Source organism: Falco naumanni, chromosome 1, assembly GCF_017639655.2.
Source record: "Falco naumanni isolate bFalNau1 chromosome 1, bFalNau1.pat, whole genome shotgun sequence".
Lineage (NCBI taxonomy): Eukaryota > Metazoa > Chordata > Aves > Falconiformes > Falconidae > Falco > Falco naumanni.
In genome coordinates this window covers 28218662-28232302 of record NC_054054.1, presented here as the reverse complement: position 1 = coordinate 28232302, position 13641 = coordinate 28218662, and the positions used below count along the sequence as shown (strand labels likewise).

Below are 13641 nucleotides of genomic sequence, written 5' to 3'. Positions count from 1 at the left end.
ACGATCAGACTTAGATGGTGACAACATCTCAGACATACTCTAACTGCTGATCTATGACAAGGGGAGTACTGCAGGGGCCTATCCTGAGACCTGTCCTTTTTAACATCTTCATCAATGACCCGAAGGAGTCAATCACCAAGTTTGCAAAACAACCAGTCAATATGCTTGGGGGCAGGGCTGACTTCCAGAGGGACCTAAACTGAACAAAGAAATGGGCCTACAGGAATCTTATGAAATTCAACAATGATAATTACCAAGTCCTGCTATGGGGAAGGAGAAAAAAACACCTTGCAATGACACAGACTGGGGAGCAGCTCTACTAAGAAGCACCTGAGGGTGCTGGTAGACGGCAAGCTGGGCATAAGCCAGCAGTGTGCCCGGGCAGCAAAGAAGGTCTCCTGGGCTGTGTTAGTAGAAACACAGCTAGTTTGTCGAGAAGAGTGACTTTCCTCCTCTCCTCAGCACTTGTGAGACTACGTCTACAGTCCTGCATGTAGTTCTGGGCCCCCCAATACAAAAAAGAGAATCAATAATCTGGAGTGAGTTCAGCAATGGCCCACCAAACTGGCTGGGGGCTGGAGCACTCGGCCGGTGAGGAGAGGCCGACCTAACAGCAGCACCCCAGCACCTACAGGGAAGTTATCAAGAAGACCAAGTGAGGCTCTTCACATTGTGAGACGATGATTAGATATAAGGACAAACTTTCTTTCATGAGGACAGTCAGGTACTGCAACAGACTGCCCAGAGAGATTGTGCCATCCCACCCTCCATGGTTTTCAAGACTTAACTGCATCAAGCCCTGAACAACCTGTTCTGACTTCACTTGCTAGCTATTGTGAACAAGAAGTTGGACTGGAGGTTTCTTCCCTCCTTGTTCCTTCTTGAATGACCTCTAGCCAACCTACAAGAGACATATACCCAACACTAGGTATGAGAACTTAAGGTCCCTGGAGTATGAAACGCTGAAAGGAGACAATACAATTCTCATGTACACTATTCTACTATAGAACACAACTAACATCTAACACAACACACTAATATCCCTTTAGTACTTATAGGACAAGTGGTTTAGCCTTCTATTTAGAAAAAACCCACAATTTAAAAAAAAATATTATGATCCTAATACATAAAGCTACTTCACAGCTTTAACTGTCCTGGAGTCTTAATTTCTCCTTCGACAGCTTTCAACCTCTACCGCTCCAGTATGGGGGAAAAAAGGAGACACAATCTGAGTTGGCATTTAGGAAAAAAAAAAAAACAAAAAACCACACATAGCAGTTGTATGGTTGGTATTCTTGTGTAACTTTGTAACTTCCTGCTCAAAGCAAGGGTACTGGCAGGATGAAAAAAAAAAAAAACCAAAAAAACCTACAAAACATACTGTTTAGTTAAATAAGAGTATACTTCTCACAAAATTGTATCTTAAGCCTTTTATCTGTGTGTGACTATCTCTTAACAGCAGTACGTTAAAGTGGTGTGATATTTCAGTCAATTAGCACAATATTGCGATTTAACATACAGTATCATGGAAACTTTTCACTTTTTTTGCTAATTGCTCTTGAATGAGAGAAAACAATTAAAAGAATGTATCTCCACCACAAACTTAATTTCCTGTTAATGAGAATTTATAAATTCAATACTACATGCAGTTTTAATAAACACTATTTTCATCTGCAATATCAAGCTTTCCTACTACTAAATTCTAAATATGACTGAAATTTAACCAAGGTTATTAGTGATAGACGAACATCTTTCAAAAGAAAATACACCAAACTGATACACAATATTTTGTCAGGATGGTATTTCCATTCACTTTTTTAAAAAACAAATGTAAATCCATTTAAAAGTAACACTGTTCAAAACTGCACCAGAGATAGGGAATTTAATGTTTTGTAAATCAGAGTGGCTTAAAAAAAAGCAGATTATAAAGTAGTGTAACAAAACAATCATAAACTCTTTCCAAGATACTAATTAAGGTTTTATGGACTTATTAATTTATTCTCACATATGTGCCAATTTGAGTTTTAGCACTAAATTATGAGACACTATTTTTGACATTGTGGGGTCATTCTAATTAAGATTTTACCCACAGCAGCACAAGAAGACACAGTATTTCTTTTGCATTAGCTTAATTGAGCAATGGATCTATCTTTTAAAGAAGTACTTTATGAAGCTCAAAAATTATACATCTATATTTGCTGGATGGGCGAAACCAGCAGTCAGCAAAAATAAAAGAACTTAAACTTTAAGAGATTTTTTAAAAAACAGAAATTATCCGAACTAAAATGAAAACATAGTTCATGATACATATTATTTATATATACTTCAATACCAGCTGTGTACACCCAAAAACACTGTAAAGAAAACTCTCATGAAATACTTAAAACTGAACCCACCATGCTATTAAGTATGCTCAGATTTGCTTCTGTGGAATCCTGAGGCCTATCTAGTTATCCATACTAGTTTTTGGAGGACAGAATACATCCAAAAACTGTTGTTGGGAAGCAGGGCAAGATTTTTCTAGGGTATTGAGACTTACTGTTTCCTGTAATGTCTTCTATCATGACAGTTGTAGACAGAAGAGCCCTGTTGCTTGTAATTTCTAAAGGCTTTGTGTGAGACACCAAGAAAAAATGCAGCTCGCTTAAGTTCCATACTCTCTATTACTACTCTCCACAGTAGGCTTTCAAAAAAATCTTAATCACCACACAAGCTGTAGGCATTCCTGAACACTGGGAGTTTTATATTATCTAAAGCTTATAGTAATGCATAATTACAATAGCTAAATAAGCAACTGACACAAACTCCTTTCACCAAAGCCTCTGTGAAATTGTAAGATAAAAATCTTGTACTTCACCCCCAGACTCTAGAAGTTGCCATTTAATATCAGAAATTTTTATCTGTTTGCCCTTTTTTTTTTTTTTTTTTTTTTTTTTTGTACAAAACAGAAAGCTTAAGTGAGTGTTTAAGAGTTTGGTGAAGAGTTTGTCTGTTGTACCTTCACATCCTTATAAAGAAGCAAGTTTCCTTCCCGTAACACAAAATAACGCTCTTGAAACTTGTTTCCAGACAGTAGTTTTGATGGTTCTTCTTTGTACTTCAGATTGCCTGCTTTCATGCTACCTTTATCATTTTTTTCTATCAAGAAAATAAAAAAGCATTTTGTTAGATTTGACAAAGCCAGAAGATGCTAGTTTAAGTACCCCTAGTATTACTGTTTATCAAAAGCCTGAAATTACAATTCCACTGATTTGTTATAATGTTATATAAAATATATGAATATATATAATTACATATTACAGTAAATACATACTATATATTTATATATTATTTATTAATAAGAAAGCTATTGTTGAATATTGACACATTATGATTTTAATTAATGGGGGGAGGAAATGTCTTCTGTTTCACTTCTAAGATAACATGAAAAGAATCCATCAACACACTTTAATTAAAAGATTCTATTCAGAATAGAATGTGCAGTTAAATCCAAAAGCATGACATGGATATTTTTAATCTCTGTGCTTCAGAGCAAAAAATATTCTGTAAAAATCTGAGTTTGTCATGAGTCTGTCTACATTTTTCTGTTTGAGTCAAAATACACACAGAAACACAAATATATTTGGTAAAATTAATTTTAAAAAGCCAACACACAAAAGACCGCAAACACATGCAAAACCTTTGCAGTCAACTCTATAAAGCATTTAACTTTGTACTGAAAAAGTTTTTAATAAAAAACCAACCAGAACCATTGAAGGTTTTCAATGTTATACACTAGATTTTTCAGTACATCCTCAGCAATTTAAAATTCTAAATAAAATAATACAAAAGTATATTACTAGTACATATAAACTACTGCACAACCACTTCTAGCTGTTTTCCTATTCTGCTCAATATGTTTTGTTGTTGTTTTTTTGAAAAAAACACCTAGTTTATCAGCTTTTCCCAGCAAGTCCACTTTCAAATAATAAAAATGTCTGACCACAAATTACCATGCTGATATGACTCATGCATATAAACTCAAAAGCCAAACCAGCACTTTAACAAAGTAAGGAACAATAAAAGAAAAAAAAAAATCCTACTCGCACCTTATGAAGTCTTTATTTAAGAGCATAGAATTTAGCAGAATTCTGAAGTATTCTTTTCTCCTTGTGTATCTAGTGCTGGAAGCAGACTGCCAGGGTGAAGAGAGAGCAGCTAGACAGGAGATTAACTCTTCTCCATTCTAATCAATACTATTTTACTTTGAAGAGGGATAATAATTCCTTTATCCCAAACATTACAGGCCTACTACTTACATTGTATTTTGGCTTTCACCACCCATTTTCTTTGGCTAAATGTAGGTATTGCCTGTAACTCATTCACTTAATTAGGAAATATTGAAATTCTTTCTTTAGGAGTCCCAGAATGATACCACTTGTTCTTATCATATATTCATTTCAAGACAATAAATAAAACTGTGGTGTAAAAGGAATATGTGGTATATGGAGAATAGCATCCTTACACAATGGCTCAACTGGCATTTTCACTATAATTCCACTTACGATTTGAGCACCTGATAACAAAACTCTATTGTTAAGCAGCAGCATACAATATAATCTTAAATGAATAAGAATAAAATGTTTTAAATAAGTCAACAGTAAAAAGTAACATAAAATACATTTTCACTTGGTCAGGAAACACAGGAATACAGAAAAGACCAACTTCCACTCCATAGCACTCTTCACAATTAAAAAAAATATTACACAGTCACAGCTAACTACACCAATAGTCATGCTTTGAAAGCAACACTTGCTGTAACGTGTACTAATCAATATTATGTACTTTTTCCTTTTTCATACATTCTGCTAAATGAACAGTCAATATCTTGAAGTACTGCATGATGTGCACAAAGCAAGTATAAAAAGTGCCAAGGGAGAATTAAGAACTTGCATGAAGCATCACTAATGACCATAAAACACAGGGTTTAATACACATAGTGTTGCACAGTACTGTTTTCAACTACCTATATTTCAGTTATATATATTTTTGTTCTTTATTTTTAATAACCTGTAATTAGTTATTCCACACGTGACTGAGGAAAAGCCCCAATATTTTAATAGTGAAAAAAGTATTAATGCATTAGATGCATGGTTGTGCATGCACAAAACGTACATAAGTGATATCAAGTCTCAAACATCCAATTACACAAATACACTTTAAAAAGCATACAAAAACCCCTGTTACATTATGTTTCAAAAATCAATGTCAAATTCAACTATCATTTGTTTGGTGTAGAGAGAATTTGGGACTAACTAGAAAAGTTGTATCTCAATCCCATCTTTCATACTGGCTGAAAAACTGCTGCTTTAAGAGTTGGAATTAAATTATTCTTCCTACTAACCCTAATTATCTGCAAAAAGAAGATAATTAAAAATTGTGAATCTAATTATGTCTTGCTTTATATGTTACTACAAACTGAAGTTATGAAAAACATTTATAAAAAAGAATGGAAATTAAGAAGATAATAAAATTCTTTGATTTCATCAGATAAAGCCAACTATATTCTAACCAGCATGCTTGCCATGAAAAGGAAAATCTCAAAAGAAAGTCTCTCAGTGTTTTCATTAGTTTAAGATAGAATCTAAAGCCAGAATCAATACTTTTCAACAATAAAAATCAGAAGTTACTTAGATTGCCTCATTGCTAAATGCAAATATACACGCACAGTTAAAAAAAAGCAACACTAACGTATCCCCTCTTTGCCAATAAGAATTACGAATATTTATTTAATCTTCTGAATACAATATGAATCCTTATCCACAATCAGAAGCTCCCCCCCCCCCCCCCATCAAATTAAAGTACCAGGATACTTCCATGTCTGTACTAAATTGGAAGATTTTAAATTTCTGCACATCGCTCTCAACATAAGGATGCTGTGACATTTAGAATTGTTTTTTTCACGATAGCAAATCTATAAAACACTTGATACTCACAAAGGTCTTAGAAAAGCCTGAAAGAGGAAAACTAATAATCCTCTAAACTGATGATATTCTATATTTTTAGAGGCCAGTATTTCATACAGTAAATCTAAAATAATCCAGATGTTTCCTAATCAGAATTTTTTTCCAGACACAAACTTTGCAAAACATTCAAAGCTTTCTAGAACTTCACAACTACTAGGAACTAGATGCACTCAAATCCATTCAAGATTGATCCACCTATGGTTTAGAAGTTTACATTTCAAAGAACATCTCTGGATAATAGCCCTTGCTCTCAGAAATCAATACTTCCCACTCAAATTATACAACGCTCCACTGATAAAACTTCAAGGACCTATATACAAATACTTTACAGTGAATCTATTCCCTCATATTTTTCTAACAAACAAAACTTCAGTGTGGGAAATTTTCAGGTAAGGAGAAGAAAAAGGGTCTTGAAATGGAACTAAGCTGTAATGAGTATCTTTTAATCCAAAATATAATGCACACTTTGCCCTTCTGAATAGCACTTGAAAGAGTGCTCCTGCAACCAGCATTATAAGGTATGGAATAAATTGTCAGGAGAGAATAACTAAAGAAAGTGGAAAACTCACCATAAATTTACTGAAACATATCAATACAAATAAACTAACACCTTTTTTCCTTGGAAAGGAAAGTTGATTTCTAGACAAGAGAAAATAAACCTTAATACAATGTTTGATATTGTACAACATGAGAAATTAGTTTAAAATGTACAGAATCAGAATAATAACTATGAAAAAGTATGTGCTGTATATAAGGAACATGGGAGAAGTTGCACTGATGTGGAAGAAAATGGTAAGTTGCCAACATGAAATGAAGCTAATACATTTGTTCCTTTAGCTCACTATTGAATCAACATTATTTCAAACATCATTAAAGTCTCAGGTAGAAAAAGGAGAAAAGTGCTGATGACACTTTTCTCTGAGGTAACATTAACAGGAAACAAAGGTCAGGAATATTGTAATTTACTCTGTAAGATTCCAAGAAAAATCAGAGAACCAAGGGAAATTAATGGAATTCAGTTATAAACATGATCGCAACCGTATTAATTTTCCTGCAAAGAAGGACATCCATCCACCCACAGCTGTCCATTTGTATGAGCTGAATACACTGTCAAAGATCCATACTTCAAATTGTAGTGGTTGGACATCTGGCCTCAGCCCTACTACTCAACGAGAAGGAACTATCCATGTACAGAGCATAAAAGACTGAAAAGATTAAGGTCTTCCCTTCCTTCAAGCCAGCAGTTATTTCTTGTGCACTTGTGAGATGGAGAGCCCCAGCATAACCACAGCTGCCTCCTCCTCTAGACACTGGGAGAAACCCTTCCCCAATGACCTCATCCTCTATCTCTCACTCTGACACTATCTAGTGATGGAAGTACAACATTTATCTAAGAAAACCTGTATCTTTTTGTCCTGAAATAGCTGCTCACTTGTTTAACAGCGTGTACAGATGTAAGATTAGAAATGGAAACAATAAACACAGATTCCTGTAACTACAAAAAGTGGATGAACGGTGCAGATTTTCTGCGCGTCTTTGCTGCACTTTATACACTGTTTTGCTGAAGCTACTTAACTTGCTCCTCAGTATTGCTAATGTTTCAGAGTAAATTTACAAGCTAAAAGTGGCCTCAAACTCTTAAGATATTACTAAAGACCTGTGTTTATTTTAAAAATTATTTTATTATAACAAGATCCAGTTAGAAAAGGTAATGTTTTAGAAATTAAAGTATGTTCACTATGTAAAAGTTCCTTAAAATGGCAATTCTACTCTCAAGAAAATATTTTGTAATACACAATTACTCTGCCATGTAGAGTTTGCAGAAATCAATACTATAAGTCTGCAATATCACAGAGATTATTCCCTTCAAGGCACTACAAAAACCAGTATCACTTATTTAATAAGGTTTTAACAAAAAAAAGTGCCAGTAAATGTAAACATTCAGTCAAAACCCAGTGCGTCTAGACTAAGGTTAAACTGTATCTAATTGATGCAATCACTATGATGGGCATGGAGAACAAATGGATGTAGAAATGAGGAGAGGAGGGAAAATGGAAGAGCTCCCTGTAAAATAGTACTACATTTTGTAAATTGACACTAACCTTATTCTTATATGTTTCTCAGAGCAGCGGTTCACACAGTCCTCATGACCCATTGCACTTTTCTGATTATACCTCAGCACATAATGAGTGAGGTGATGGGAGTTCATATATCAAGGTGTTAACGAAGTAGGCCACTTCTCTCTATACACTATCTGCTATGACATGTTTAGATATAGTGAGACTCAAACGTAAGTGTCATGAGTAGCCACTTGTTAAGGTTGGTTCATATTTGTGGACTACGCTTTTACAGGAATAAATTATGATGAGAGAAGGCTATTAATAAGCATAATAGCATAACTTGATGAAATCAAGACAAAAGAGAAATAGAGACGGAGAGATTAATATCTGTGTATGGGCAAGAAAGGAAAAGAAAAGATTACATATTGGATAAAATCAGATGGGCATTAAACTAGATATCACGTGTCACCTTTGAATGTTTTACAGTGACAGCATACATGACCTCAACTGCTTGAAAACAAGACAGTACATTTTGGACACGTTTAAGTTCTAAATTCCTGCTTCCCTCAAAACAAATACTTTGTATTATTACACAGGAGACTTAAATCCAGGTTAAAAAAAAAAAAAAGACTGGGGCAGCTTGTAAATCATATTTTTCCACTACATGTTTGAGCTATGTTTCCTTTCAAGTGTCAGATGTAAATTCCTCATCCTTTTTAAAGGCCACACGTTCTCCAAGTCATTCAGTTACTTGAGTATGTCATTCAAATTACCTTTGCAGTTTGAAGGCATCGGATTACGTAACAGAAATCATTATTAGTATATAGCATACTTACATAATTATGTCCCAATTATATGTTTTATATATAATGTAATAATTATATGTAAATTCCACAGAGAGACACTATATGTAGTATATATGTGGAAAGACTGTGCAGAACTGCATTATGGATAAAAGAATAGTCTCAAGCTTCACAGCAGAAATTCACAAACTGTGAACTGAATGCAGTGTTTCTGTATACTATTATGTTCAAATGGGAGAGCTTGTAGTATCAGGAAACAAAGGCATGTAGAATTTCTATGTTTTAAAAGGAAGTCCTTACAACCTTCAGTAAATTAGTAACTTTTGTAAAGTAGTAGTAATTCAGATGTTCTGGGACAATTTGCCCCAGTGAAAAAGCTATAAAAGAATTGCCATCTTCATGTCCCCCCATCAAATACCTATGTATTGAAAAAGACACATACCACTGTAGAGTTTTATCATGTCTGCTGTTAGAAATCTCTTTATTATCAGATATGCAGTGCCAGGCTCTGGTAGTGAACTCCAGCGAAGAACTTGTTCTAGTACATTCTCTGTATAATGCAGAGGGCGCTCTAAAAAATACCAGAGGGAAAAACAAAACAAAACAATGTTGGAAGAAAAAACAACAACCCACACACCAAGACTGGAGGCCCTTAGCAGTTACACAAGCATATACACAACACTGTCTCATTCACTTTGAGACATAGAAGAAAAACACTGTTTTCAAAATAAGACAATTAGGCACTTCATTACCTTTCTGCAGCAACATCTTTGATGGCAGTCTGCACAGGTCATGAATGTCAAATTAAATAAGCAGTAGTCAAATGTTCAGTGACTTTTGTAATTAGATAAGAATAATTTATTGTGTCAAGAGACTAAATCACTGTATTCAAACTAAATACAAAAGTTAGGAACTATCACAGGGCATACCTAAATATGACCAAACAGAACTAATGCCTGCAGGTATTCTGGGCCTCACTGGCCTAGGCTCAATACAAAAATGAATCATCATAGCTACCGATTCTCAGCAATCAAAAACCAAAGAATTTGAAGCAGTGGGCAGAAAAACCCCAAGCCGACAAACTGGTATAGATTACACCGTCGGTTAATGATCAAAGCAAACTGAGACAGACTCTTGGTTTCATTACATTCCTTTCATTAGAAGGGGAAAATACATGGGTTTAGTAGGTCTTCCCCCTGTTGCTGTGGTCGAGGAATTCCCAACTTGCATTTTTTATATTTCAACCTCATACAAACATTACAGCAAGAATAAAATACCAATAGATGAAGGCGTGACTAGACTGTACATGTGCACTTCAACACTTTGGTTACTCACACATACATTTGTTGAAAGATGTCATCCATCCTGAAGGAGAAACTGAGACCCTTTCGCAAGACTGAAAAACCGCGGTGATATGAAAGTCCAGACAGAATTCCATACAAACCCGGTTCATATACCAAACGAAAGAAGGGAAGATCTTGCAAATACTCCCCAAATTCACATTACCAGATCCAGCAGATGTCGGAGTGGGACATGCACTGCGACACAGCCTAAGGTATCACACAAGGCAACACTGATGGGGATGGAAAGGAGACTGTACAGTTCCACTCTCTATTAATCCTTCCTTCACACACATGCCTGAAGGCTTTCACCTGCTTAGCAGTAAGCAACTACTATAATTCATGAAAGCACAAAAATAGTGGCTTTGCGGGCTAAAATGTACAGCAGAGAATCTAAATGTCATTTTATCTCCAAAGAGAGATTTTTCCAAAAGTTCAGAGTTCCCATTTGCATACCAACTTATGTGGGTCAGGTCTTGAGAAGAACTGGGTACAGCTCCTGGAAAGTCACACCTGTGTGACAGTGTCATGTTGGGTCAAGCAGTATAGCCCTGTGCCTCTTGAGTACTGAACGGAAAAGTATGCAGCCATAATCTCATTTTTCATTTCTGCTAGCATAGATGAATATGAAATGTCAACAGCTGCTTTGGGACTGTCCGGCACTATGCTGTAGCAGAACATATTTTCCTGAACACCTGAACACCAGAGCTTCAAGAAAGCAGCAGCCACAAATAACACATTTAAGTGACAGAAAAAAAACCCAAAACCTACTGCTGTTTTCGGATGCAAAAAACCTACCTTACCTGTAAACTTGTTATAGTACTCGCTTACATTCTGCAGACAGCAGCTCAATCCCTACTTTATAGCACCATTTCTTCTGGCCACTTTGTTTTAAATGGTCAAACTTTTAAAATTTCTTTTCAACTTTTGGGAAACTCTGGACACCAATGTGATAAAGTTAAAACAACTTGTCGCCTTTGTACAAAAGGGAAAAATCCCTTTTAAGGTGAAGAACTTTACAAATCAAAGGCAGGAAACACTGGCAAATCACCATATCTTCCTAGAATACCAGCACTCCCAGAGTCAACACCTACTGTTTTATTTATAGTTACACTTAAGACCACCTGTCATCATGGATTACACGGTACATAAATCATCATACTGAAATGCATTAGCTATTTTACTGGCAACACACCTCATTTACAAACTATCCATCAAGCACAAATTACTAAAAAAAAAATTATATATACACCCTATTTTGTAAAACCATATGGTATTGAACATTCTGCATTAGGTTAGATAAAATTAACAATTACTTCAACTTTTCCATATGCAAATAATTTAGCTTATTTTTAATATTGCAATTTTAGTATCTTGAACAGCAAGCAGTCAACACACACGTCCAATTACCCTTTTACTTAGGTCATTATATGCTGATAAACATCCAAACCCAGTCATTTTCACCTTAAACAACATTAACAATCACAAGAAAATTACTTTTCAGAAAATACAAAATTCTAATTTTCTTGCCTTCTCAGGGTTCGTTTTCAGGGCAGTATATCTTAAAAAGTAGAACAACTCTCAAAACTTCAGGATTGAGTATAATAAACTGAATATCACCATGCACTAACAGGCACCAGACCACAGTGGAAACACAAGCAGAAAATTCATTTCTGTCAGAAACACACTGTGATCACTAATGTACATTTGAAACAAGCAAAATTTGTTTCTGTCATGACTTGTCAGTATCTCAACTTATTTGTAAATGCCTTAGATTATGTAATGTTCCATGTCGTTTATTAAATGATGCTAGTAAGATCGACTTGCAGGAGCAAAGATTCAAGTAGTTTTCAATTTCTTTAGTGTCACATTTGGACCAAAGACCGCACAGGACTATATTTTTCCTCTGTGTTTCAGCCTTTTGAAAATCTAGATTCAGACATAGCTTTACAGGAGTCTTCCCAAATCAAGTGCCTCTTACTACATCCATTATTTTTATTTTTCAACATTATTAATTCTGTTCACCTGTGCTCATGCATTGATTCTTCCACTAAGGAGGCCATGAAGCAGACATTTCATCAACGTAGTGTCTACTGATTGGAGCCAGATGTTGAATTAGAACTGTATTTACTTTGCTTTTTCTTGTTTGTTTTCATTGTAAAACACTGGTATGACATTTCTACTTTGCATTGTGAACTCTTGTTTCAATGGGATACACTAATCTCTTGCCAATATTTATTGTCCTATGTAAGGCCCGTAGTGTCGCACTCTAAGCTAATTTCTTCTGATCTTCTATAGCCATTAGTTCAGACAACATTTCTAGCCCACACTACAATACTAGATTTGTTGCACCAAAATACCTCAAGCAGTTGATGTGAGATCTATCTTTTTTATTTACTTTTATGTTCTCTTGGCCATATCTAGTTTAGTCTTCATTTGCCTGTAAGTGTTATATATCAAGTCTAAGAAAATAAAATTCCCTCTTCAAATTTTTCCATTGCTCAGTCAAAAGAAATAGGATTTCTAGAGTACTTGTAGGAGTTATCAGGACTCTTCTAAAGATAATAGATGCTAGCACTCTTTGTTATTTGGCACCCACATCTATGAACCTGGAAAAGAACTCTATGCTCCAATTCTACACAGAATCACCACAAAACTGCAAGGTGCAAGGAGGGATCAGGATCATTTATTTTAAGTCAAAAGGAAGAATGCAGTTCCATTCTTGTTATTGATACTGCAAAGGTCAAGGCTAAGTATATCAGGAATATTAGTAAATCTGAAAAGATTATTGTAAATACATCTGAAAAGCAAGTACAACAAAACTATTCAAACATTCTTGGAACACTTAGTAATCTCAGTTTTCTCCACTTTTTTTAATACTTTTTTTATTCCTTAACTTGAAAATACACATCTTCACTACAGAAATAAACTAGTCCATAGTCCACTTCTGTAACACAAAAATAGTAAAAGCAGTAACTTACTATGAAGTGCAAATAGACATTGCCTTTTACTAAAACTGTATTTGTCCCCCACGTATTCTTCAACAATCAGATGAAAATGTTGTGTTTTGAATACTAACTCATTGAAAAAACCCTCAATTATTTATGTTATTTTAAGTATCTCTAATAATAAAGCACAAGCTCCAGCATGCAAAAAGCACTCCTAAGTTTAAAACCTCTTTACAGTTCATGAATATTGTGATCATGTGCCATTTGTTCTTGTTGGCAGCAGAACCATATTTAAAACAAAAGTTTCAAGATTCTGCTAGATACACCATAAGGTCTCTTGCCATAAACACATAAATACACACAGGATTATGCCTTTTTCATTTATACATATAAAATAATTGACTAAATAATAACAAAAAAGATCCTTTCCCCTAAAAATTAGATGCATTTTCTCATTTCATTGTCTGAAAAACAATATTCCTTAT

At 34.8% G+C, this 13641-nt stretch overlaps 1 protein-coding gene across 1 annotated transcript in view; it reads right to left on the bottom strand.

Annotated features, from left to right (window-relative positions):
- The window catches only part of ARAP2 (ArfGAP with RhoGAP domain, ankyrin repeat and PH domain 2), a 129958-nt gene that overhangs the window by 17299 nt on the left and 99018 nt on the right, over positions 1-13641 (bottom strand). Inside the window, exons 27-28 of the mRNA XM_040587814.1 lie at positions 9311-9439; positions 2999-3138 (exon numbers count right to left, since the gene is read on the bottom strand). Coding sequence (XP_040443748.1) covers positions 2999-3138; positions 9311-9439 — 269 coding nt within the window. The remainder of the gene's footprint in view (positions 1-2998; positions 3139-9310; positions 9440-13641) is intronic.